Raw genomic sequence first — 27,204 nt, forward strand, 5'->3', positions numbered from 1 at the left:
GTTTAGAATTTCACAATTAGTGGATACGCAAAAGTTATCTATAGCTGTTGTTGCATTTTGTTAATTTAGGGAAGGCATTTTCAGATCAATTTTCATAATATTTAGGCAAATGTACTAGTCAAATGGTGCAAATAGCGAGAATTTCAATTTTTTTTTTTTTTTTTTAAGGGACTTCTTGTGGCAGTTTACACGACAAGCCACCATTTCAAATTCTACATAAATTCTAAAAAAAGGCTGATGAAGATCAAACATCGAAATTCAGCTCTTCAGATTTGATGGCACAGATGTACCGGATGCTTCACCAGAGGAAGTGTTTCAGAGCTGAAAAAAGGATCTGGCACCATTTTCATCTCTGGTTTCAGATACAGGAAGTGAAACTGAACTACAAGAAGTCCTGAAATGATGTAAAAACTGCATGGTCCCATAAATATTTTAAAGCCCTGCTCTTGTCAACCAAAAGGTCACGAACATTCATGTTTAGAAGACATGTTAGGTGGACATGTTATTTCATTTCAAAATATCACAGCTGTTAATGGAAAAAGTCATGAGGATTGAGTGCATCAGACACATCAGCTTAGATCGTAAGCAGTAAAACTGCACTGAGAATCAGGGTGAGGAACACACATTCATGATCACAAATAAAACCCAACAAGCCACAAGGAAGATGAACATATAAAAGGCTGCGCATGCTTCATCACCCATGTGTTAAGACAATCATTTCCAACCACTACATAGTAACTTCGTGCAAGTTACACGTAAACACTGTGCGGCTGCAATGAAACTGTGACGGACCGTTATTGATTCAGAAAGTGACTACTTTCGCATTTTCTTTCTTTATAAACACATCTTTCTGGATGGATTCAATAGAAGCCATAAATTCTTTGCTCTGCACAAGAGTTGAGCAAAACAATCAATTTATATCCTGTAAAATCCTATAAGTCTTCACAATGAAAAAATTGGCATATTATGTAAACAATAAGGAAATAAATACTGTTCTTAAAATTATGTTTTTTTATTACTTCTCTTTCAATGTTCTCCATGAATTAAATTGTAAAAATAATCTGGCAAATAGTCCAATTATAAAATAAAATACAGCAAAAAAAGGTTTTTCAGACTAGAGTGGAATTAAGGAAAAACCTGCCAAATAGACTAAACACTAAAAAAGTCAGAAATAGCCAAATATCAACCAGAATAGCTACACATCTGTACGTAGACACCTGAAATCTACAAAAAAAAAATCTAAAAATCAAAGACATATTACACAGTCTCTGGAAAATATACCAGGAAAATACCTGAAAAATAAGAGACCCAAGTTTAATAGTCTTAGTCATGTGTTTTTAAGTCTGATTATTTTTTCAAAGCCTGTGTAGGCTATTGGGTCACAGTATGCTTTTGTTTTCTTTAACATGGAAGTATCCTGTCTTATGTCAGCAAAGCACTCAATTTACTGGTGCCATGTATTTTCCACAGAATTATATGTGTATGCCATCTTGGGATCACAATTGCATGTTTTTCCCAAAACGGTCCAGCACGACAATAGGATTAAACACATGTGACAACATTGAAGCTAAGAAAGCAACTTGTCTTGATGAATATCAACTCTGATGTTTGCTGCTTTCAAGACATGCTGTCCTACAAAGGTTTAAGTAAAGTAGGGTTTTCCAGTGACCTTTTCCCTCAATACTAGTATAAACATGAGAAACTCAAGCTCATTCTACACCAGGAACGTCACATTTTCCACCTGGCTCCCATCTGTGTGCCGTCAAGCTAATGTGGGAAGTGTCACTCAGCGTCATTATGTCCACTCCCTGCCTAAATATATTGCCTGAAGTGATGCTGGAATGACCATGACACCAGATCACGTCAACTCCCCACAGGTAATCCCCTTCAACAGTCTGTAATCACAGAAACAGTGCAGCCTGACAGGGTTTGACACTAGGCTTTATAGTCAGACACACAGAGTCCAAAATCAACAGCGGGTATACCATGGCTGCCTAAAAACACCCCATCAGGTTTTGTCATGTAAAGTAATTTCAACAGGCTCCCTCCCATTTTTCAGGATCCTCACACGTTTCTTCACAGTGACCCCGGTATATCTATAACCACCCAGTTACACAAGGGGTGGCAGTGGTCAGTCTACTGGGACTTGGGGGTCAGAGGGTTTGCTGTTCAAGACCCCCTTGGAGCTCAATATGCATGAGTGTATATGTAAACATTTAGACGGCGTGTCAGCTGTTCGCTGGAGAGAAATGGGTTCCACTCCTGAGTACTGCCAACATGCACTAGTGCAAAGAACAGAAGCCCCAGCCCGATAGCTTCCTGCTGCCTACAGGAGGCACCTCTCTATTGATGCCAGTATGCAGCTTAACTGCCACTCAAGTGCATAAAAACACAGCCCCAAAGGTACATTACTGATCTTCCTTGTGTGTTGTTGGCTACTTACATTAAATGCCTACTGGATGTTTTACAATCAGCAGAAATCTGCTACTTTTTAGGGGCATTATGTAGGCACTTTGGCACTGTCACAATCAGCAGTTTGATTGTGGATCGTTTTAATTACTATATAAATCCGCCAAGAAAAGTCCTAACTACTATACTCAATGTAGAACCAACAAAAGAGCCCTGGCAAAATAAAGCCCTTTTGCAAACATGGACATAATGGACAAAATATGTGTCCAAAATATTCAGCGATGGGCTTCATGTGAACGACTAATTTTACAAATGAATATCTGTTCATATTTGACACTTTGTAAATGTTGATTTAGGACTGTGTGACTGAAGTCAGAATAGCAGAGAAAAGTCCTTTAGACCCATGCAGTGTCATGCAAGAAAAGATCAACAAGAGATCAGGACAGGGTCACACACATAGGTGTCTTCTCGCCCTCCTCCATGGAATTCAAGGGTCCAGGGTGGGGGCTGAGATTCTGGTCCACAAGTCTGACAGATGAAGAGACAAGATCCTCTGGAGAGGAACTCCCATCCTGGAAGTCCTCCCTCTGAAGGCTCCTGATGGTGGTAGGCTGGATGGGCTCCTCCACTGAGGTCCTCCAGCTCTTCTCTTGCACCCTTGCCCCCTCTTCATCATCTTCCTGCTCCTCCTCGTCCTCTTCTACCCCTGGAATACGGTGAAGCCTCGCCCGGGTGCCCTCATTTAAGTTGCTTCCTGGTGACAGGGCATCCTCCAGGTGTAGACTCGGCACTCGCCTAGAGAGCAGGACCTTGTCCAGTCCAGGCTGCTGTCCTGTCTCAGGGGGCTCAGTCTGTGTCCACCTGTCCACGGTTGTTGGTCTGGATTCTATGTGGCCATTTGCAGTGGTCATAATACTCTCTGACAACTGGCTGGACAAATTCAAGATAAACAGTAACACATCATGCAAGCCAACTTGTAAAACAACATAGGAGTGCATCACAACACAGCAGAAATTAATGCAACAATTTCTGTTCTTCTGGGTACTCGGTTTTCAGTTCCAGTACCTGGTAGAAGGAAGACGATCTGCTTCAACTGTCAAGCTGGAGGACAGTTTTCTGCTGATGCAACTATCTGTGCAACAGACCTGGTTCAGCATCCTGGCAGCCCCCGGATTTACTATATGTGTGTGTAGAGGGGGGTGACATTGTTTAAGATCAGATCATGACCTCCATGAAAATGGTTCTGGAATGACAATTACTTACTTACGGTATCTTTGGTAGAGGTGCTTAAACTTGTACATTACCTCAGAATAGGTTAAAGCATACATGTGAACATAAAAAATAGGCGTATCTGAGTTTTTACAAGAGACTTTTTTTAATTATTGTCCTTTTAATTATTATGACTTTTCTGCTTAAATCATTTAAAAATGTTGGTACATTAAGAATTTCTGGCTGTGGATATATTTTTACTATTTTGGACATTTCCTAATATTACTATTGTAGATTTTAGAGGACATTTCTTGAACTTTCTGACCAATTTCTATGTGTGTTACTTACTCTTTCATCAGGTATCTAGTCATGAAGTATTTCTTCCCCATTGATGTTGTGAACTCAGCAAAGATATAGATCTCAAGCAACAATAAATGTATGTGTTTAGTTACATTACGTATGCTGCTCTAAGAAAGATAATTAACCAGCAGGTGAGTGCTTGACAGTTCTAAAAAAGCGACTTAGCTTTTGTGAATATCCTCACTTTCATGTTCATTGGCATTGGCATGCTTTAGCTATGTAGTACAGATATGAAGTGTTTGTTCTGTTAGATGCTGTACCTAAGATAAGCTGCTGCTTCAGGATGGGGAGCAGCTGGTCATGGAGACGAATCCTTCGAAGGGCGTCAGCCAGCGAGGACTTAAGAAGCATAATCTCATCCTCCTGGGCCTGGAGACGCATCTCCATAAGAGATGCTCGGTCAGGGAACTCAGAGCTGCTGCCTGCTGAGACATCATCTAGAAGAAACCAGGAAAAGAAGTGTTCAATCATTACAGAGAACATATAAACTTGGAAACCACATAAGAAGAGAATAGAAATAGATATAGAAATATTTCTTTAAGCCTTTCTGCACAGCGGCCGGGTGCATGTAATTAGTTTTACAATACTTTACCCATCAAAGTATGCAGTGGGTAACTAACATTCTGTTCTGGGAGGCCACATCTCCACATCTCAACATCTTGATGTTTGCAAGCAGAAGAATGGAGAGAGCACTTGGAAAGCCTCAGTGAGAGAAACTGAGTTTGAGGTCTCTGTCGAGCCTTGATCCATATCCACGCAGTTACTACTCAGTTACTGAGCTGGTCAAGAAGCTTTTCAATGGCAAAGCCCTAGGTGTGCAGGAGACTCAAGAGATGCTGAAAGCACACCAACATCACATGGAGGTCATGGACACCAGCCAGTGAGTAGCAGACCAAGGTGGTGCTCCCCAAAGAATGTTCCACCTGTTTCCTGCAAAGACTACACAAGGGTACAGGCCTAAGGGTGTTCACTGGGAGGGGTTGCAGGTGTATGGGGTCACAGGACCATCATTATAAGCCAAGCAGTGTCTGTACAACTGTTGTGAGGGGATTGTCTACATCCTTGGGAAAACCTCACAGTTCAAGTGGGCGCTGAGCTCTACCAGGTCAGCCCACTTTCAGCCCCATTTCTAGGATTGCAGGATGCAGTTATAGGAATGTGGCCAATATGGAAACCTCAAGATTCCTTCCCTGCTTTTTGCAGATGATGTGGATCCCCTCTCAACATCATCACAAGACTTCCACTAGGCGCTCACGGTTTGCAGCGAAGTTAAAAGCGGTAGAAATACAAGGTAAAGTCTCAAAATCAGGTCATGGTATTATCCCGTATCCATGGAGTCTGTGATCCATTTATCACAAGTGAGGTTAGAATAAAGCAAGAAGAGGGCAGACAGATTGGCGGGTTGCCCACAGTAATGCAAGCACTGCATCGGTTGGTTATGGGGGGAGAGGGAGCTGAGCCAGAAAGCAAAGATCGCAATATATATATATATATATATATATATATATATCCATTCTCACCTATAGTCACTAACTCTGGTTGATGACTGGGAGAATTATCTTCAGGATAGAAGTGGCTTAAATGATATTCCCCTGCAGGGTGGCTGGGCTTAGCCTTAGAGAGAGGGTGAGAAGCGCAGACATCCAGATGAAGCTTCAAGTAGAGCTGCTCTTGTTGAAATGAGTTTGCTGAATCTGTTCAGACATCCATTAAGGATGGGCACCTCTTGATAAAGGTGTTTCGGGCGTATCCACCTGGAAAGAGGCATGGTGGTTGACCCACAAAACACTGGAGGGATTATTAATCCTGTCTGGCCTTGGAACACCTTGGGATCCCACAGAAGGAGCCATGGATCTAGTACTTAAAACCAAGTTCTATGACCAGCCGGCCATCTATGCAATTTCTACCTGTGTAAAGACCATGGAAACACAAGTATGGGATCTGTCATATGCATCAAAACATGGTTTTCTGTTGACTTGAAGTGACAAAGAAGGAACTCCAAATATAGAAAAGCTATATTCCTGTCAAAATCTTCTCAAAAGATCCTCTCCAATCCTGTCAGGAGAAGATGAGAGGTGAAACATCTTCAAGGGAAGAAAATCAAGCCAGGATGCCATGAGGAGAAGATTTTTTAACCATGACCTGGATGACAGTAAACCTCAACAGACAAATGTGCAAGACAAACATTAATACGACATTTATTATTCTTGGTCTGACAACATTGTCGAGAAGAAGGTGAAATTACTCAAGTAAATTCAAGAGCTAGACAGTGTTAGGAGTGAAATGGTCTGTATCTGCTCTTCTGACACACAACATGGAAGACTCAACCTGGTTGTCCAACCATTTATTTATTTTCTATATCATTTGTTCCTGAGCAGTTTTTTGAGTGATAAATGAGGGTGCAACAAACCAGAAGAACAAGCTGCTTTACAGCAGCCTGGCAGGATTCGTATGTGTGTGTATGTGTATTTTGTGGCACAATTTCTGATTTGGGAGTGGTTTACAAATATTGAGAGCTTTGTGTTCAGACAGAGGAGTGACATTTCTCAAAGACCCCATTGTGTAAGGAGACATATTTCTGATACGCAAGTATGTGCTGTAGTGAGCTTTGCTGATCTGAGTCCAAAAGCTTTTGCAGTTTGTATGTGTGTGTGTGTGTGTGTGTGTGTGTGTGTGTGTGTGTGAGTCCTTGTGTTGTGCTGTGTTGTAACAGGATGAAACAAAGCAGTGGATCCTTCTCTGAAACACTCAGCTGTGATGAATCAGCTGAAAATTGGCTTAGTTTTTCATACTCTTACGTCTAGCAGTTACTGGTTCCAACTGGTTTGGAGGAAAACAATTCTCTATACAGTCATAAGTAGGTAAGACATCTTGGGTTACTTCTGCCTGCACCAGTCCTTCACATTACACAGCTTGCACTACATCCACAACTTGAAATTAGAGTGGTAGTGATGTGGTTTTTATTGTATGTTTATTAAGCAGCGTAACTTTGTTGTAGAAGGGACTGAGGTTGTCAAAAGTATCAGTATTTTGACTTTATTCTATATCTATTTCTCAGCAATACAGTTTTCAACACGAGGATGGATGATGAAAATCAACGGATCCTCAGTCAGTGGCTGACAAACCCATGTGATCCAGTGGCCATACAAATGGAAATGAAAGTTTGGTGGATATAAAAACATGGACAGATTCACCTTTTTGTAATACAAAACATGATGTAGAAAAGAATAAGGTTCTGACACACTTCACTATATCTCCCTCTCTAAGAGGAAGGTTACTGATATTCTGCCATCTTGGCTCTAGTTTGAAATCAAGCAATCCATAAAGTGTCCAATCAGGAGCCGAGAGGAAGTTTTTTGGTGGAAATAACACTGACTTGCTTGTTTTTCTATTTTATTGTATTTATACTCACCATTAGCATTTATAAAAGTCAGTATGACAGTCATTTGTTACTCAGTAGCACTGTTCACAACCCCTTTACAAAAAAGTCCAAATGAAAATTATCCATTTGACAGCTTGGGTCAAAGGGCTCTCCCCTTCCCTCAGTATTGAAAGATGTATTGCGTTTTGCTTCTTTGAATAATATCACACATTAAACTGTTGCTTCTCTGATAATTCTGTTATAAACACTAAAAACAGCATTTATTGCCTGAGTGGTCAAATCATTTGCAGGATTTTCCATCACCTGGCGAACAAACAAACATCATATTGCTGACAAACACAGCAGTAGCAAGCAAGACTTGTTTTGTTGCAGAGTACTAATAACAGCAATATTTGCAATCATCTCATAACAAAATGTTAAAGTCTGTCCAGGTGGTATTAGTAGCTGCTAAAAGAAAAAACAGTTTATTGAAACCAGTCATGTTTGTCATCACCTCTATCAAGCCTCCATGTATTAAATTTAAAAGAATACTTACAATAAAAGTACAGATAAATGCAATCAGCTATTAGAGGAATTAGATAAAATTACAGTACCATAGCTTTGTGAAGCTGGTTCCTTTTTTGCTAAAGAGGGTAGCAGGATGTAAAAAAAAAAAATTTTTTTTAAAAGTTGCATATTTCAGAGACTTCACAAACATCTATTACCTAATTCCTAAACCTGACTGACTTATTTTGTCTTTGTTATGTTGGGAATCAATTAAGTATTATTTAAACACAGTGCTTTGGTAAACCTGTTAATGTGATTGTAGTATGCATTATGTCACAATGACTCTGTGGGACAGCACCTTCATTGCATCATAGAGTGCATTGATCCCTCACATTGGTTGTCAAACCTAGTGATCGCCAGAAAGAAGTATGGCGGACTGTTGGTCTGTGCTGACCTCCGTCAGTTAAATGACACTGTAGTGCTGGACAAATACCTCCCAGACCAAAGGACCTGACTACCCGCTCCCATGGCTCCAGGGTCTTTTCTGAACTCCACTTGGTGAAGGGATACCTTATAAGTCCCGTTGTATCCTGACAGTGTCGGTCACCTCAGGACCGGTCAGGACCCTTTCATTCACCTCCACTCCAATCCCTACAAAAGGCCATTTACACCATGGGACTACCTCCAGCTGTATGTACCACATACCACAATGCACTGCACCGCCAGAGGTTCCTTACAGTTGGGTATAACCTACACAACAAGAGAGCAGCTATGATGGGCTTTCTTGACCTACTGTTTGCCTGCTCGTGCATGCTCAGGATGATCACCACAGAACACCACCAAATATCTGTCCCAAGTTTGACTGCTTGAGGCTGTCATATCAAGAATTAAGAGAATTTTTGTGAGTTAATTGGTATCAAAAGACTGTGTGTGTGTGTGTGTGTGTGTGTGTGTGTGTGTGTGTGTGTGTGTGTGTGTGTCATCACTGGAAATTCCAAGCAAGTTTTTGGGTTATCTTTTTAATCAGTTCCTCGAACAGAGCTTGCTGTTGGCCAAAGACTTCTACACAAGCTTTTGGAGGAAGTGTGAACTCTAAGACAAAAATACTGGAAATACAGTCTGGCTTTTGAGAGAGGCCATACATTTAATTTTTTTTTTCTATAAGCATAATTAACAACGATAATCAGTCATCATTGTCAGAAAAAAAATGAATGACAGGGACATTTTCTAAAAAGATCCGTTATTGATGAGAAGACTGAAAACATGAGAACCTCAATGTTCAACCTTTGTTGTAATGTGTCTGGTAATCTTTAATTCCCTAAAATAACTCAGATCTGAACAATTACAAAAAAATCCCCCTAAACTGGATTAGTAATGACCCGCTAAATGGTTATTTGGCAATGTGTACATATTCTCATGTGCAACACAATTTTGTGATTCCTTTTCTGCTGTTCTGCTCTATTTTTAATAGGACGAAATGTAAAACCTACCCAAAAAAATAAATTAATTAAAGTGGAACATGTATCAAATACATTAAATGGTTTGCAGGGGGAAATGAAAGCACACCACACTGCCTGGTACACAGTGTGGTGTGTTGAAATGTAGTTTCTATAATAAGGAAAAGGAACATGAGAAAGAGATTTTTTGACCTTCATAAAGCAGATATACAAGTAAATTAGCAGATTGGGGGGTTAGGAGCCAGAATAGAACATCTATTTTCCAAAACAAAACACAAGTTGTTACTAACAATTTACAACATGCCACTTGTTGTTTTGTAAGTCTTTAAAGACGCATGGCAGGAAACAAGGCAGTGGGGAAAACACAACCATATGCTTGATCCCAGGCCCTCAGAAGGATTGAGCCAATGTCCTGCATTTAATGTTCCAGTGGTTCCTGTAAACTTTCTTAATTTTGTTACAATTTCCTCCACCTGTGTCCAATCTTTCTGCCCTACTTTCATTTGTGTGATTCCTCAATTTGGTGTCAGTTTGGTACAGGTCCTCATCTCACATCCCAGCTGTGTTTTTACAGGGGTTCAACTCAGGTCTTTAATACTGGATCATGTTCTGACCTCCTCCTTCATTTTTGTTCCTCTGAATGTGAAATTAACTTTGCACTCAGAATTGTCTGGAGAACTGAGAAATGGCCAGTCCTCATGTTACTCACAATTGCCTTTTTCCTCATGTAATCCCAACAGACTCACATGGGGATTTATTTGGAATTACCAAACTCAAGATCTAAGGGAGGGGGAGGGGGTAGGTGATGTGGTGCAGAGGGACTATATTAAGATGTTTATTAAGAAGAGTCTATCACAAAGCCTTAGGCAAGCTCCACCCGAAAAAGCTTTCAGGAAGAGCCCCACCTCTTTCTTGAACTTTAGCCCACTTGTGTCAGCTCCAAAATCCAGTATCTACCCAGCTCTAGTAATGATGTAGGTGACCCACAATTTGTATTTCTAACCATAATTTGATACACCTCCACCATAGTTTGAAAACAGCTATGGTCCTTGAGTTTTCATTTAGCCCCTCCTCTGCCCCTCCCACTGGAAACAATTCTTATTTCTAGTTTTTGTCTTCACCCTCAATGCAGATTAAAAATAAGTTCAAAATAAGTTGAATTATATTGTTCCTTTTAGATGCAGAACGGTGAAACTTAGGGTCAATGACAGGCCCATTTTTTCTCATTTATATCTTCTTATTACTATTTTTATTTCTTTCAGTTGTTAGAAAAGAAAACAACAAATAATCTTGAACACAAGAATTCTCACACTTTCCGATCATGACACACCTGTAGCTTCTGTAGATACAGCTAAAATTGACACAAATTATTGTGTCAATTACAATAACCAATATAGTCTATGACTGACTTTAGCCTAAGCAAGGGAAAATGTTAAAAGACAATGAAACTGATATTTTCACACCTTCTGACAAAACATACGGCATCTCGAATGAACTTCTGTGATTTGATGTTCTTACTCTCATCTGTCCTGATCTGTGGGCAAAGAGGCTAAACCAATCCAAATAGCCATGTCTTTAACCTCCAGCTAATGTTCTTTAACTAGAGGTACTTCCTTCTCAGAGTTATTATTTGTTAACAGTCCCAACTGGTCTGATCCAAAGCCTGTAGCAATCCTTTTATGGCTCCACTTTAGATAGTGCAGCTTTCTCAAGACTATGAAGTAAAAAAAAAAAAAAAAAAAAAAAAAAAAAAAAGGTTGGCCATCAAGGTTCAGACTTCTATTTTGCCAGTCCTTGAAACAAGAACACAAAAACACCATCCTCTTTTTTTGAGCTTTGGAGGTTCTTACTGTTACGTCCGCTAGTAATGTCTGCTAGAAGTAATGTCTGCTAGAAGCAATGTCTGTGTTTTCCCTGTTCCTCTCTCTCTCTCCCTTCTCTGATTCCAGGTGGGCTTGTGCGGTGGTGTGGCGGTGAGGCAGACAGGTGGAAGCAACTGAGAATCAGCAAACAAGGCGCAGCTGCAGCTGATTGGCCACACCCTTCTTGTGCAGCTTAAAAGCTGCACACACCGGTTGACTCGTGGCCGGGACGTCACATTCCACAGCTATGACCACCGGGGTTACACCTGCAACCACCTGGACTGGTCGCCTGCTAGATTTGTTAGTTCCTCCTCGCCAGCTCAGCTCCTGTCTGTCAGAACCCCTGGATCATTCCACCGGTCCGCTACACTGTCATCCAACTCCGCCGCCACACTCTCTGCTCTGCCTGCCTGGAACCCCCAGCCTCACTCACTGCCTTCCCACAAGTTGAGTACTGTAGGTTTGTTTAGATTAGGAATCCTTGCATTACTAGATTGGTTAGTTCGTTCGTTCGCCTGTTTGTTCGTAGAGTAATTTATAATGTTTGTTTGTATTGTCACTTAGGTCTGTCCACTGGTGTTAAAGCTAGTCTCCATCAGTTTGTTGGCCTGTTCACTAGATTTCCTAGTTGCCTTTAGTTGACCTGTTCACTAGTTTTGCTAGTCGTCCTTTGTCCATTCAGTTCTTGTTTGGCTCCATTTCTGTTTGTATTTTAGCAACCATTAAATATTTATTACTAATTTCTGAGTCCTGGTCGTGTCTTGTTGCTCTGCACCTGAGTCTTTGAAAGTCTGTAAGTGTCACGAACGGTTCAAAATACTATCAGACTAATCATTTCAAATAATGAAACTGACCATTTCGTGGGCTGTGTTTCACAGCTTCTTATTGTATGAAATTCGATGCCTTACTATTTCAGCTAAAGGCCTGACATTTTGCTGGTTACAAGGTAAATCACTGGAACACTCGCTGCTCAGCTACAAATATCTGGGCATAACATTAGGCCATGTCATGGCCAGTTCTCTTCTGGAATATACACCATGCAGGAAGTTGAATTGAACTTTTCCTTTAAAGGTTCTATTTGTTTAATTTGCCTACAGGTAGAAAACTTATCAGCCTGAAACAATTTCTCAAATACCACTCCTACAGTAAAAGAGAAACCGATTGACCCGAGGTACTTTGGCATGACACACTATCTGATCCCTGTAGTGTGAAAGGAAAAGTCAAGCCCTGGACCAGCGTTCAACGTTACCACACCCAGTGTTGCTGTAGCACACTCTGCTGATGCTGTGGGACTTACTAGACTGCCTTACCACATGAACAGTTTTTATCATCTAGTTATACTGGACGGTTATGTTTGGAACTGTATTTTTGAACTACCAACATTCCAGCATGCACCGTGTGAATGCAAAGTGTCCCACAGTCTGTTTTAAGGTCACACTTCAAAATATGATTCTAAAAATAATTACAATGAGCAGATTTTGAATGTGAATAGAAAAGTACAATCCAGAGGTGAAAAGCAGCCTTGATGTGATAAATCCACACGGACACCCATACTTTTTAGCCCTGGTTCCTGCATTACCCCATATCTCTTACTTTCTCCTCAGAATCTCTTGAAGATGCTAAAATCAAGTGACAGCCAACAAGCAGATGATTTGTTACTCAAAAATATTTCATTTAAAAAGGTAGGAACCAAAAAAGGAGTGTGATAAGAAGCTTAAGAAATTATCACTGTGTACATAAAAGCAAAATATAGTGAAAGTACCATAATCACACATGCTATCATGTGAAGTCCCTTGCAAAATACTTGCCCTTCATCCCCCTTGTTCTTGACATGAATACAAGCCCCTCATGCCAGAGAGGATTACAAGTTACCCTGAGCAGGTAGACATTACACAAACTATTTTATACTTACTCTATTACCATATATTGTATGTTCTAGTTTGGTGCGGTCACAAGTACAAACTAACCCCGCCAATCAGATACATTGTTTTAGTATAGTACTTCTCCCATGCACAATGAACAATTATTTTTTCCAGATATTGACATAACACAGACATCTGGCTTGAAAAGGATTAAATACTCTGATAGCTTGTAGAAAGTCTGACTTGGACAATTGCACATTATAGGTTTACAATAACAATCACATGTTTAGAAAAGATTTTACTCGAGAATCAAAATGGGTCTCAAGGATGTTAATGTGGAGGTGGATTGGACCCGCATCTAAAACAATTTAAAAGCCATTTTAGACTTTCACAACGCATTCTTCAGCTATGTCTGAAAGCAGGCCTCAGGGAAAAAGTCCAACTGAAAACACTGGCTTTAGGAACAGTTTTTCCATGGTCGTTGTTTTATTGTCAAAACATTGTGATACTGGCTATACCATCTTATGAATAGAAACTTCTCAACTGAGCATGTGTATCATACAGCCATGCTCTGCCACCACAGACATAAACATTTGTCATGTTCACCCACTTTATCACACTACAAGTACCTGCAAGCATCAAAACCTCTATTAAATTACAACCCACTACAACCCACAACTTGACTACATTGGGTCTGGCCAGCAGTATATACAAAAGGTTTGCTCATACTGGATTTGTTACAACTTAATCGTGTTTAGAGCTCAAGTCACCAGTCTCTTGAACAATTGGATCTGAAATGCCAAAACAAGAGAATTTGATTGATTGATCGATTTATTGATTGATTGATTGGGCAAAAGCAACTCAGTATTTACCAGGTATTCCTACTTGTCTACTTAACCAAGTCTGGAAAGAAGCTGATAAATCACGTGTCTCGGTTTGCTCTGCAACATCCTAAGCTAAGCAGATTTACGGCCCCTCTATCTTTTTTGTCCCAGAGTCCATAATTACTGAAGCAATTTTCTGATAGTCTCCCATCTAGTGCACAAACCATTAAATGTCTTAACTGTTGAGCTACAGCTGGTTACCATTTTCCTTTTTTCATCACAGTTTTTTCCCGATTATGGCAGGCAAACAGTGTCTTCGCTGGTCTATCACAATACAGCTACTTCAATTACATCCTGATCAAGTGGCATGATCTTAAGTTGAGTTTCCTCACACAAAAGGAGTCACTGATGATTCACCTGTGCAATAGCTGCTGGAACACTTCTGCAGCAGAGGAGTGGGGCTTCATGGGGTGTAAAATGCATAGCTTTGACTTGTCATCATTAGGCCTTATCTGCCAAAAAACATGACTTCTATGAACCACAGAGAAGCACTTTGCATTTGGCGAGCAGGAGACTATGTCCATCTCTGGGAACAATAGATCTTCTCTTTTAACCACTTCTGCTTAAATATTCTGGATCTCTGCAGAAACAAAACTTCTTGCGGGTGACAAAAGTTACCAAAGTGTAACCCACTCTGCTGGTTCCTTGTGTTAGGCTTTTACAACACATTTTTCCACTATATCTGTGAGGCCATGTCCAATGGGGTGTAAAATTGCCGTCAATCTGTATTACATCCCAACCAGGTGCGAACCTAGTGCCTCGTGTGTTCTCCTTTGTAAGCCACATTTCACACAAGTATCTCCTCCTTGTACCAATGAAAAAAGTAGTTTTGAGACTGGCCGGTGTCTCCCTGAGCCAGCCTCGGGGGTTACGGAGCAGTGTCTCCCTGAGCCAGTCCCAAGCCCGGATAAATGCAGAGGGTTGTGTCAAGAAGGGAATCCAGTGTAAAAAAAATTGCCAAAACCAAACATAATAACCAGATCATACTGGATTGGTCGAGGACTGGATTAACAACCACCACCATTAGTAACGATGACCCACAGGGTACCAGTGGAAAATAGGCTACTGTGGGTCAAAGACGGAGAGGAGGAAGGGGTGTTCGGAAGCAGAGAGAGAAGAGGAAAGGAAAGAGCCTGGAACTGAGATCTGCAGTGAAAGCAGAAAACAGGTAGAGGAAAATCTAGAGAGTTGGAGGTATGCTCTGGAAAGGAGAGGAATGAAAGTTAGTCACAGCAAGACAGAATTTATGTGTGTGAAATAGAGGAACTCGGGTGGAACGATGAGGCTACAGGGAGTGGAGATCAAGAAGTTGGAGGATTTCAAGTACATAGGGTCAACAGTCCAGAGTAAGAGACTGTGAAAAACAGGTGAAAAGACGGGTTCAAGCAGGTTGGAATGGGTGGAGAAAAGTGTCAGGGGCACTATGTGATAGACTATCAGCCAGAATGAAAGGAAAGGTGTACAAGAAAGTGGCGAGACCAGCTATGCTGTATGGACTAGAAACTGTTGCAATGACGAAAAGACAGGAGGCAGAACTAGAGGTTGCAGAGATGAAGATGTTGAGGTTCTCTTTGGGAGTGACCAGGATGAATTGGATCAGGAATGAGGAACAGCACATGTTAGATGTTTTGGAGAGAAGGTCAGAGAAGCCAGACTGAGATGGTTAGGTCATGTACAAAGGAGGGATAGTGAGTATATTGGTAGACGGATGCTGGAATTGGAGCTGCCAGGCACAAGGTCTTGAAGGCCAAAGAGAAGATTTATGGACGTAGTGAGAGAGGATATGAGGGTAGTTGGTGGGAGAGAGGAGGATACAGAGATTAGGGTTGGATGGAGAAAGTCGATTCGCTGTGGTGACCCCTGAAGGGAAAAGCTGAAAGAAGAGGAAGAAGAAGAAGTTTCTAGATTTAAAACTCAATCTAGAGCTTTAAACCATTGCCTTCATGTGATAGCATGGCTCCATTTAAAAGTAAGCAACCACCTTGGTTTTAGCCATGAAGCCTGCCTCAAACATGAGCTACCTTTAAAGCTTCAGTAAGAATAACACACACGGTCTGCACAAGTTATCAATATTTATCAATAACTTTTCTATCCGGTTTTCTTCCTTGGATTTGGTTTTTCGGGTCTCTTTTGCACAAATGTATTTTAAATACTATTCTTTCTATTGTGGCCAGTGCGTCATTTTCACATGCATTTGCTCACCTGAATGCACTTCCTTTCCATACTGGTGCTGCCAACCCTGTGCTTTTTATATATATGTTTCCGTAGGCAAGTTTCTTAGGACACATTTTATACATTTCACCAAATGCAGGAAATTTTTCATTCATGGTTTAAAAAAAAAAGAAAAGAAAACAAAAGTCACCTCAGCAGCAACTTTCGACTTTAAGTTCTTCATCTATTGTGATGGCCGTTGCTTTGCTGTATCAAAGTGCTGTATGACTGTTTTTGTTAATTTAAACTTCAATGGCAGAGCTTAAACTTACTCGGTGCTTTTGCTTTGTTCAGCCAATTGTTTTTTTAGTAAGTTCTGCTTCAACAGTTTGCCTCTCACTTTATCTATAGATATTTTGCGTACAACTCCAATACATATCAAAAAATGCTTAAGCTGTCCAAATTCATTCTTTGGATTGGTTTTTCACAGTTACGATATATCACGGAGTGGTTTCAATCACTTTTGAGGCACAGTTGAAGAACACACAGTGGGGAGAACAAGTATTTGATACACTGATGATTTTTGAGCTTTTGTAGTTGTTATAATAGGTACTGTGTGATGGAATCTAAAACAAAAATCCAGAAAGAGATTTGATCACCTACCAACCAGTAAGAATTGTGGCTCTCACAGACCTATTAGTTCTTCTTGAAGAAGCCCTCCTGTTCTCCACTCATTACCTGTATTAACTGTACCTGTATAAAAGAGAACTGTCCACACACTCAAACAAACTCCAACCTCTCCACAATGGCCAAGACCAGAGAGCTGTGTAAGGACATCAGAGATAAAATTGTAGACTTGCACAAGGCTGGGGTGGGCTACAGGGACAACAAGCAAGCAGCTTGTTGAGATGGCAACAACTATCGCCACAATTATTAGAAAATGGAAGAACTTCAAGATGACGGTCAATCTCCCTTTGTCAGGAGCTCCATGCAAGATCTCACCTCGCAGGGCATCAGTGATCATGAGGAAGGTGAGGGATCAGCCAAGAACTAGAGGCTGGACCTGGTCAATGAACTGAAGAGAGCTCTATAAGGCATACTGTCTGTTTTTGAGAAGACTGAAGGCTTTTAGGTGCGCCTTGTAGTGCAGAAAATACGGTACTTAAAAATCATACAATGTGTTTTTCTGGATTTTGGTTTTGGATTCCGTCACTCAGGATTGAAGTGTACCTATGATAAAAATTACAGATCTCTACATTTTCTGCAAGTGGGAAAAGCTGAAAAATCAGCAGTGTATCAAATACTTGTTCTCCCTACTGTATCTTGCTTTTCTCTTGGCTGCTCCTCTCAGGGGTCGCCATAATAAATTGTCTACCTCATCTAACACAATCATCTTCATCCTCTTCTCAAACAACAACTAACTGCATGTCCTCTTTCACTACACCCATAAATCTCAGGCCTCCTGCCCAGCAATTGCAAGCTCTACATTCTCTGACCAACAGATTCACTATCCCTCACCAACAGATTGTCAGGGTATCACACCTGGGTCCAATTTGTAATCGGTGCCAGCTGCAGCAGATGCCGCTAATCAAGATCCCTATAAAGGGCAGCGGCACACTCTGCCTGGTGCCGGGGGAATGTGGCTCTCACAGACCACTGCGGAGCCCTGCCACGACCGGACCCCTACCCTGTTACGACCGGACCCAGCTGGCCGGTGTAACATTGGACCCTGACCCTGCCGTGACCCATCTTGCCTGTGGGCCGTCCTTGCCTGGGGCCCGTCTTGGGGAGACCCTGACCCTGCTGTGACCCTTCCTTACCCCGTTACGACCGGACCCGGCCGGTGTAACATTGGGCCCTGACCCTTCCTGAGATCCTGCCGTGACCCTTCTTGCCTTCACCCCCCTGCCTGGGGGCCCGTCCTGCTTTCACCCTGCCTGGGGCCCGCCCGGCCTGCAACCCGGCCTGGTGAGACCCAGCCCTGTGCAACTCTGTCTCGGGGCCAGGGGCTTACCAGCGACACCCTACCTGCCGTTCCACAGAATAAAGCGCTTTCAACCCAGATTCTGTTCTGAGGTGTGGTTCCCTGCCTGAGTCCGCCCCCGCGCTTCGTGACACAGATTCACTATCCCTCCTCCGTATGTGTCCAAGTCATCCTGTGAAGTAAACGTGTGTAAAGAAAGTGTTTTCCTGGCTCACAATAGTCCCAAAGGTTCCTTGTCAACACAGCAAGTTTGTCCCTGTCGTTCTCCCTAAAGACAGTGTACGAATAATGTATAATATGCTGTACTGGCCACATTTGAAAAACTTGGACAATATTCATTTGAATCTCCGATATTTTTCTTTGTATTGAAACATTTTCATGTAACAATTGACCCTTTTCAAAAGGCATTAGCTTGAAAAGAAAAAAAACAGCCAGACACAAGGAACACATGGGAAACGAATCTCTGAACACGTTACCCTGAAACTATTGTCTCACTTGTGTTGTGCAATCACACATTTGAAATCTGCATTCATTCTGTTCTTTTTTTTCTTAGTTAAATTTCATTTGTCTCCTAGTTTAAATTGTATTTTTTTTTTTGTATTCTCGTAAGTGCCCATCTTAAATTTATATACTGATACCTTTGCATTTATGATCTTTGGTAGTATGGTGTTTTGTTTTGTTTTTTTCTATTAAAAAAAAAACGACAGCAGCATCAAAAACTCCCAACCAGTAGACTACAGATTCAGACCTGATAAAAAACACAATCTTCATAGCGTTCACATCACAATACAATCCTGATGTACCTGACGCCCAGAGAGGAGTGTTTGTACGCACTTGTGCAAGCACAGAAAAACACCCATGTAATCGCTTTCCTGCTCAACATTTGAGCTTCTGCTTTTCTTGTTTTGATTTCTCCTGCAATGAGCCAAGACAAGTGTGACTCATGAATGTTTGGCAGCAGCTGAAGGAAGTCTTGGATTTATTCAGCACTTGATTCACAGCAACTACCCACAATTCAGCTTCATAGGACGACTGGCAGCTGTTGGAACTGCTCAATTCATACACAATCTTGTATGCTGACAATAGCATCTTCTGTTTAGAGGAAACGTTAAACTGTCAATCGTTTGTAGGGGGCAATATCTGCTTGTTCGCTCAGCAGACTTTGGCCATCGGACATTCCTGACCAAAACCTTTTCCTTCCTCCAGAGGAAGAGGCAGAGAAATGAGGACTGACCACACATCAAATTTAGATTATTGGAAGACTTGTAATAACACTTAATTCATGGGAGGAACTACACTGCCACAGTATTGTCATACGTAATTCTTTGTCATGCAGTTTCTTTCTGTCACAGGATATCTTAATGGTAATTTGAAAGCAATCCTTTGTCCTTTTCCTTGAATGATTGAGTCAGTAACCAGCTGTAACTGATTCGTCACAAAGGAGAATGATTTTTAGTGTAACTCAGTTGACAATTTCAATAGCTACCAAAATCTTGTTTTTATGACAAATAATCTAGGCCACAACAGTTATGTGGAGTAAAGTGACACCAAATGTCAACAAAAACAGGAGGCCACAATAAATATGACATATGAATTTCTACTAAACTTTCCCAGGGTTATTTCTCATTTGTAAAAAATTGTGAAAAAGGTCTCACTTTTCATGTGGTTACAATTTGCTCCAGCTGTGAACAACTACGAGATTATAGTTGAAAATATTCTGCAGGTAATTCAAAAAGGAGCTCAGTTGAACAGGTGATTTCCTTATGATGAAATCGGCGCTCCATTTGTTAATGCTTGTTTGAATTACAGACGTTTTACAGTGGAAACAGGTCAATTTAGTTACTCTGGCTTTTTTTAACTATTCTTCTGTTAAAAATACCAGAAAAAAAAAACATTCTGATCAGGCACTAAATAGATCACCAGATTTTTTTTTATTCCCTCACTTGTCTCTTAGGAATGCTACAACTTATAATGGCTATTGGACTCAGTTAAAAAAAAGGATTTTCTTCACATCTGGGTTCTTTTCTGTAAAGATATTTATTAATTTATTAATAAATCAATGAGACAATCACTGTCTTCAACTGTAGCCACTGGTCATTTCTGAAGTGTAGTGCTAGATCTATGACCTAATTTTGACCTTTTCAACCACCAGATCACTACATTTCCTCAATATAGACCCCTTTGTGGGTGCAACAATCCATTCCAATTGTTTTTTCATTCCATATGCTGATCAAAATATTCTCATCAGAATATTCTCTTATCCTTCCTGCCAAACATTGTCCTGCTGCCTTGACAATATCCCTGCAGGTAATAAATAGCACCTCCCCCAGCTGAAGTGAAAAGACCAAATTCCTCTTCATCTCATCAAAAAGACAGCGCTGCCCCCAGAATCAGAGATGCGTGGGTACCGTGCCTGAAAACCTGCCAGCTTTTGTCATCCAAATCAAGCTGTCAATAGATTATTCACATTTGTCCTTTACATCTTTACTGTGACATGATACAGGCTGGCCTTTATAAACCCATCATTATGGGCTTCACTGAACACTTAACACTTTTTTTTTTTTAAACACCAACACAGAAGGCAGATGGTGGCACAATGTGGCTGCTGTTTTAAAAAGCCCATTGTTAATCCGATATCTGGCACATCAGGTTTGCTGGAATGTCTTCCAGGTGGAAATGTTTTAAATTAGAATTAATAAACCCATAAATTAGAAAATGGCAGCAGTCCCACTGCCTTCCACCAGATAAGACCTGAAGATAAATGAGATTGCCTCGTCTGGAGTTTGGCTGTAGTGGAATCAGCTAGAAAACACATTCAAATGGGAAAATCTAATTCATCTTCAAGATCATCACCACAAATCAGTTCAACTAATCCTCTCATGACAATATCAGGTATGTTTCATGATGCAGAAAAACATTTCAGACATGTATCCGATACAGCTATTCTAGCAGCTATTCTCTGTGAAGACATGTTAAATTAAGTGTTTGAAATGGAGGAGTTTTTTGACTATAGCTGGAGGCAGGTCACAGAGAGGAAAAAAGGTAACACTTTGTTTCAAAGCACGTTCTCCTGACATGACCTGGCTTACATTGTATTCTTATTCGATTTGTGTCCTTTTTCCTTGTGAGGGCTTCCACTGCGGTCTATAAAATGAATTGAAAAAATAACCCTGACCATTTTTTGAGGGGTGAGGGAAGATCTATTGGCAGCTTTTAAGTTTTTAAAGGAGATTCAAACCCAAACTACATTTCTGACAAAGAATAAATTTATGGTTGAGATTGCACGGGGAAACTAATAAAAGGCATGTTTTGCCTATGAGTCACAACACAAGGTCTCGTGGAATTCAGACCTACAGCCACAAGCATCAAATCATTCTGAAAGCGCAAAGGAGGAGAATTTGATTCTTCTGTAATTTCCTTGTTAATTTATTCTTTGTGTCAAAGACCTGGGGGCTTTTCAGCTCCAGTGGAATGTTGGCATTCTCCCTGGTTTTGATCAGAGTCTTATTAATTTGACAGTCTATCTATTTAAACTGCTTTCTTACGCTTTATGAAAGATTGTTGTTTCAACATGATCCAGTCTTATTACAGTCAAAAAGACTAAATAGTCGACGAAATTAAGAGTTCAAACTGTATTGCAATTATAAATTGGTCAGTGATTACAGGATATGAGGGACAATTCATTTTTAATTTACTTTAAAACATGTGTTAAGTTTCTAAACACAAAATAATGAAGTCTTAAATTTCATCTGGCCCTTCAACACGCAATGTTTGTTGAGAAATAGACTTGTCCAGTTTATACAATTATTTTCGATTTAGGATTGCATTTCTTTTTTAATGTTGATGTTTTTCACATTATTTTCCAGGGATATTTTTCGGCAGTCATTTTCAGGCTACTTGATGGCCTACAATCAAGTTAATTTCCTGATGTGTAGTTTGTTTGTTTGCCTCTTGTCTAAGGCAGCCCACAAGTGACATCCGGCCAGCAGTACTGTTACGCCCATGCCAGGGGTTCACTTCACATCAACAACAACCTGTTGAAATATTTACAGGATTAATTTCACAATTTTCTCTTACAATATTTAGTAAGTACCATCAAATCTACACCAGGACTTTTCTAATGTCAAGTCCCTCTTCTTTTCTCTTCCTGATCTCACATGTGGACAAAAGGAGCAGGAAATCAACAGTGAGTGAAGTTTTTTCCAAAAAAAGGAGTGGACTGCAAAACAGTTCTTGGTTGAATTATGACCCAGGAACAAGTGTCTCATTGGTGAGGAAAGTATTGGCATCAAGCAGGAATAGAACCTTCAGCGTGCAAACCATACTACCAACTGAAGGAAGAACCTGCTGCTGCAAGGTTAGCCGGTAACTGAGACTCAGCAAAACATTTATCTATCCATCCACTACTATAAAAGTCAGCACAAAAGCAAGTTGACTATTGGCCTACAAATTAGGTAGTAAATAACAGAAAAACAGATTGTTAAAGAATATTTAAGAATCTCAACTCTGTTAAACTCGAAGAGTTTCATTCTTTGCTGACCAGGACAGTATCCAACCATCCAACAGCTGGTGGTATGACGCTAATATTGTGCTTCCATGTGCTAGCAAAAGAGGCTGATCAGCAGACTATTCTCTTTAAAGCCATCAATGGTTAGCTGCCTTTTTATGTATTTGTTTAAAAGTAGGATAATGGAAATGTACTTCTATTATTTTTCAACTTTATGCTCCCTTATTTTTCACCACATCTTCCAAAAGAGTGGCCCGCCAATCCACTTTCCTATGGTAAATGATAGTCTTCATTTACAATTCACTTGCATGTTCATCATGCATCACACAATGTAGGTTGTCAGGCCTGTGTGCTTTGGAGGATTTAAAAAAAAAAAAAAAAAAGTAGAAGATAATGTTAAAGTAGAGATTTGGCTGCAGGTCAGTGCTGTCCAGACATCTCAACTCACAGAACATCATACCCGCTCTATATCTAGATTCATATCAAATGAAGCCAGCAATCTATGGAAACTCAATAGCTTTTCTAATCTCAAGTTTTTCAGCGTTTCTTCTTTGTATGTCTCATGTCTTTCGGTTTTTATATTTTACTTCAATCCCATTTTATTGTAATACACTCTTGTCCCCAAGTGTAATCACTCAACTGGTTTGTTTCAGTCTTTGCTGTGACTCACACTCTCATTTTACTCTTCCAAGAGTGCATTTTTGTGAAATGTGGACTTTCAGAACAGAATTCACAATAGCAAAGGAGAGCCTAAATCAAATCTCTCCTAGTTCCTAGAGCCATAAAGACATAAATCCACGTCAGACTTTCAACCTTCTAAAGATTATGTAATGCTAGTATCTCATCTGTGTGACGTCAAAAGTGATGCAGACTCTGCATGAATCTATTGTGGTAAAGGAGGAGCCGAAAGAAGAAGCTCTCAATTTATTGGTCAAAGTGCGTTACTACCCTCCCCTAGTATGGGCAGTGACCCAAAGAACATGATCACGGAAAGAGGCGGCCAAAATGCTTTTCCTCCACAGAATGTCTGGGCTACCCTTCAGGCTCCGGGGCTCTAAGCAGAGTCTTTGCCCCTCCACATGGAGAGGACCCAGATGAGGTGGCTCAGGCACCTGGTTGTCAGGTTGTCAGTCCAGGATGTCTCCTGGACAAGATGTCTCCTGGACTGACCCAAGCTGGGTGTTCAAGGCATGTTCAATTCCTGTTAAGGCTTACCTGATGATGGACAGATTTGTTTGTGCAACTTTATTAAACACATTCAAGGATTTGCTCATCTTCTCCATAATGAGCCCCATACACGAGCACTTCCCTATTTTTATCTTCCATCTCTCTGCTATTTGTAAAGGTGGACCAAAATGATTTAGTGACAAACTACCTGGTAAACAACTGTAGATATCATTCATAAAAATGATGTACCCCATGTATTTAGAATAAATACAGAACATCTGTGAGGACAGTAAAATAGGATTAGTGCTTGTTTAATGTACACTCAGGGGTCATTCACTTTATAGTACAGCTTCATTCAGGAAGGAAGAAAAAACTTGGCCATTGCAGAGAATGAGGTTCTGTTGTCAGAAACACAACCTGAGACACTTATGGCGGTGATTGGAAGTAGAGAATCAAAGTATCCTTGCAAGAAAGATTGCTTCACAAGCTCACATCTACACATATCTCAAGGGAAGCATGCTATTTAACTGAACACAAAACTTTAAGCTGGAACCGGAGGCCAAGACATTTCTTCAAAGGAAGCTGAACCAAGTCTGCACACACTGCACAGAGGAGGGAATCAGGAAGATACTGCAATCAAGTTTCATTTACACACTGAAATCGTATGGAGAGATCACAGTGAATGATCCTTCAGGGAGAGGAGAAGCAAGCTGCAGCAAGCAAGTGCTATTAATTAGCAGGTACTCATTTAAGGACAAAGGAATTTCACCCTATAAAAGATTCTGCACCCCACTGCCTAGACAAAATAAGCTAGAAACCACAGAAAATAAACCAAAGCTCATGTGTCAGGTCATCAAAGAAAGGCTGTGATCGACAGGAAGTCAGTTCTGCTTCACACGATGTTTAATGTCCCACTCCCTTAACAACCATTGTTTTACAAGACACAGACACAGAGGCCTACAGATACGCAACTAAAGCAACATTGTGAAACACCTTGGCAGCATGGGGGACAGGCACGAGGTGAAAAATCTTGTGAAACTGCATAAGTGCAAGTTTGCAATAAACAAATTAGGATGCGGAGCAAGACAGGAAAAAAACACTCCAGTCAAAGCAGCAACAACTTGCTTTGCTGCTTGCTCGTGCTTCAGTGTGTAAAAGAATGTAGTTATGGTTTATTTGGTCACATTTATTAAAAATCACTTGACTCTGAGCTCATAAATCCCTTGCATATTTCTGAGCACCCTTCAGATTATCATTTTGACATTTTCAAGTGAGGGAATTCAAGTCCAGTTGCCACAAGAAGATTTTGACAAGAATTCATTTTTTGCAGATTTTTCCTGCTTGCAGGTTTTTCAATACTCCTCCATCCCACGATGATGTATCAACTTTGTTCTAACCCTGATCATTCATTGATTATTACTGGAGCCTGTGCCAGCTGTCATTGGACCAGAGGCGGGCACCAGGGGCTGGTCACCAGTCCATCACAGGGACACATGTACATAAGGGACAAACTATACAACCATTCAAGAGATCTGGGCAAATAAGAGTCTCCAATCACTCTACTGCATGTTTTGGACTATAGGAAGAAAAATTAGACCCTGAAGGAAACCCACGCAGACATGCGGAGAACATGGGAACTCCACAAGAGAAAGGCCTCTGATGATTGGAAGCAGGAACCTTCTGGCAGGGAAGTTAGTTGCACTGATAGTTTACTTTTACTGTCAATATCTGTACTGCTGTCCCACATGGGAAGGAGCCAGACCCAATACAAGCTGATACTGGGGAAAAGACTTGATAATGGTACACCCTCGTCCCCAGTCAATTACAGGGATATATACAGGTCCTTCTCAAAAAATTAGCATATTGTGATAAAGTTCATTATTTTCCATAATGTAATGATAAAAATTAAACTTTCATTCATTTTAGATTAATTACACGCAACTGAAATAGTTCAAACCTTTTATTGTTTTAATATTGATGATTTTGGCAAAAAAAGTAAAGAAAAAAAACAAAAATCCCTATTTCAAAAAATTACCATATGTCAACCAGCCAATAAAAAAAGTGTTTTTAATACAAAAAAGTCAACCTTCAAATAATTATATTCAGTTATGCACTCAATACTTGGTCGGAAATCCTTTTGCAATAATGACTGCTTCATTGCGGCGTGGCATGGAGGCAATCAGCCGGTGGCACTCCTGAGGTGTTATGGAGGCCCAGAATTTTTCCATAGCAGCCTTAAGCTCATCCACAGTGTTGGGTCTAGCAATATCCCACAGATTCTCGATGGTGTTCAGGTCAGGAGAGTTGGCAGGCCAGTTGAGCACAGTAATACCATGGTCAGTAAACCACTTGCCAGTGGTTTTGGCACTGTGAGCAGTTGGCAGGTGGTGCTGAAAAATGAAATCTTCATCTCCATAAAGCTTTTCAGCAGATGGAAGCATGAAGTGCTCCAAAATCTCCTGATAACAAGCTGCATTGACCCTGCCCTTGATAATACACAGTGGACCAACACCAGCAGCTGACATGGCACCCCTGAGCATCACTGACTGTGGGTACTTGACACTGGACCTCAGGGATTTTGGCATTTCCTTCTCACCAGTCTTCCTCCAGACTCTGGCACCTTGATTTCCAAACAGCATGCAAAATTTGCTTTCATCCGAAAAAGTACTTTGGACCACTGAGCAACAGTCCAGTGCTGCTTCTCTGCAGCCCAGGTCAGGCGCTTATGCCACTGTTTCAAAGTGGCTTGACCTGGGGAATGCAGCACCTGTAGCCCATTTCCTGCACACACCTGTGCACGGTGGCTCCGGATGTTTCTACTCCAGACTCAGTCCACTGCTTCCACAGCTCCCCCAAGGTCTGGAATCTGCCCTTCTCCACAATCTTCCTCAGGGTCCGGTCTCTTCTTCTGGTTGTGCAGCGTTTTCTGCCACACTTTTTCCTTCCCACAAAGGTCCGACTGAGGTGCCTTTCTGTGTCTTACCCTCTTGCTTGAGGGTGTCAATGATGGCCTTCTAGACAGCAGTCAGGTCGGCAGTCTTACCCATGATTGCGGTTTTGAGTAATGAACCAGGCTGGGAGTTTTTAAAAGCCTAAGCTATCTTTTGCAGGTGTTAAGAGTAAATTCATTGATTCAGATGATTAGATTGATAGCTCGTTTAGAGTACCTTTTCATGATATGCTAATTTTTTGAGATAGGAATTTAGGGTTTACATGAGCTGTATGCCAAAATCATCAGTATTAAAACAATAAAAGACCTCAAATATTTCAGTTGGTGTGAAATGAATCTAAAATATATGAAAATCTAATTTTTATCATTACATTATGGAAAATAATTAACTTTATCACAATATGCTAATTTTTTGAGAAGGACCTGTATATCCCTGTAATTGACTGGGGACCAGACTTTCATTCACACCTTCCAACTATTGAGGGGTCTTCAGTTAACCAACTGCAAGTAGTAGTAGAGGGCAGTGGTCCCAGA

General features: G+C 40.8%; 1 protein-coding gene across 4 annotated transcripts in view; it reads right to left on the minus strand.

Annotated features, from left to right (window-relative positions):
- Window positions 1–27,204, minus strand: part of eml3 (EMAP like 3) — a 59,176-nt gene that overhangs the window by 29,854 nt on the left and 2,118 nt on the right. For 3 of the 4 annotated variants that reach the window (XR_015107557.1, XM_086165598.1, XM_086165596.1), the window contains exons 2-4: window positions 4,239–4,415; window positions 3,475–3,586; window positions 2,866–3,339 (exon numbers count right to left, since the gene is read on the minus strand). Coding sequence is in view for 3 of the 4 variants with exons in the window: in XM_086165598.1 (XP_086021724.1) it covers window positions 2,866–3,339; window positions 3,475–3,586; window positions 4,239–4,415 (763 nt within the window). In the remaining variant the exon portion in view is untranslated. The remainder of the gene's footprint in view (window positions 1–2,865; window positions 3,340–3,474; window positions 3,587–4,238; window positions 4,416–27,204) is intronic. The other variant, XM_086165597.1, reaches the window with a different exon arrangement.

Source organism: Fistularia commersonii, chromosome 19 (assembly GCF_037954325.1).
Source record: "Fistularia commersonii isolate RoL2024-O1a breed Wild chromosome 19, RoL_Fcom_v1.0, whole genome shotgun sequence".
Taxonomy (NCBI): Eukaryota; Metazoa; Chordata; class Actinopteri; order Syngnathiformes; family Fistulariidae; genus Fistularia; species Fistularia commersonii.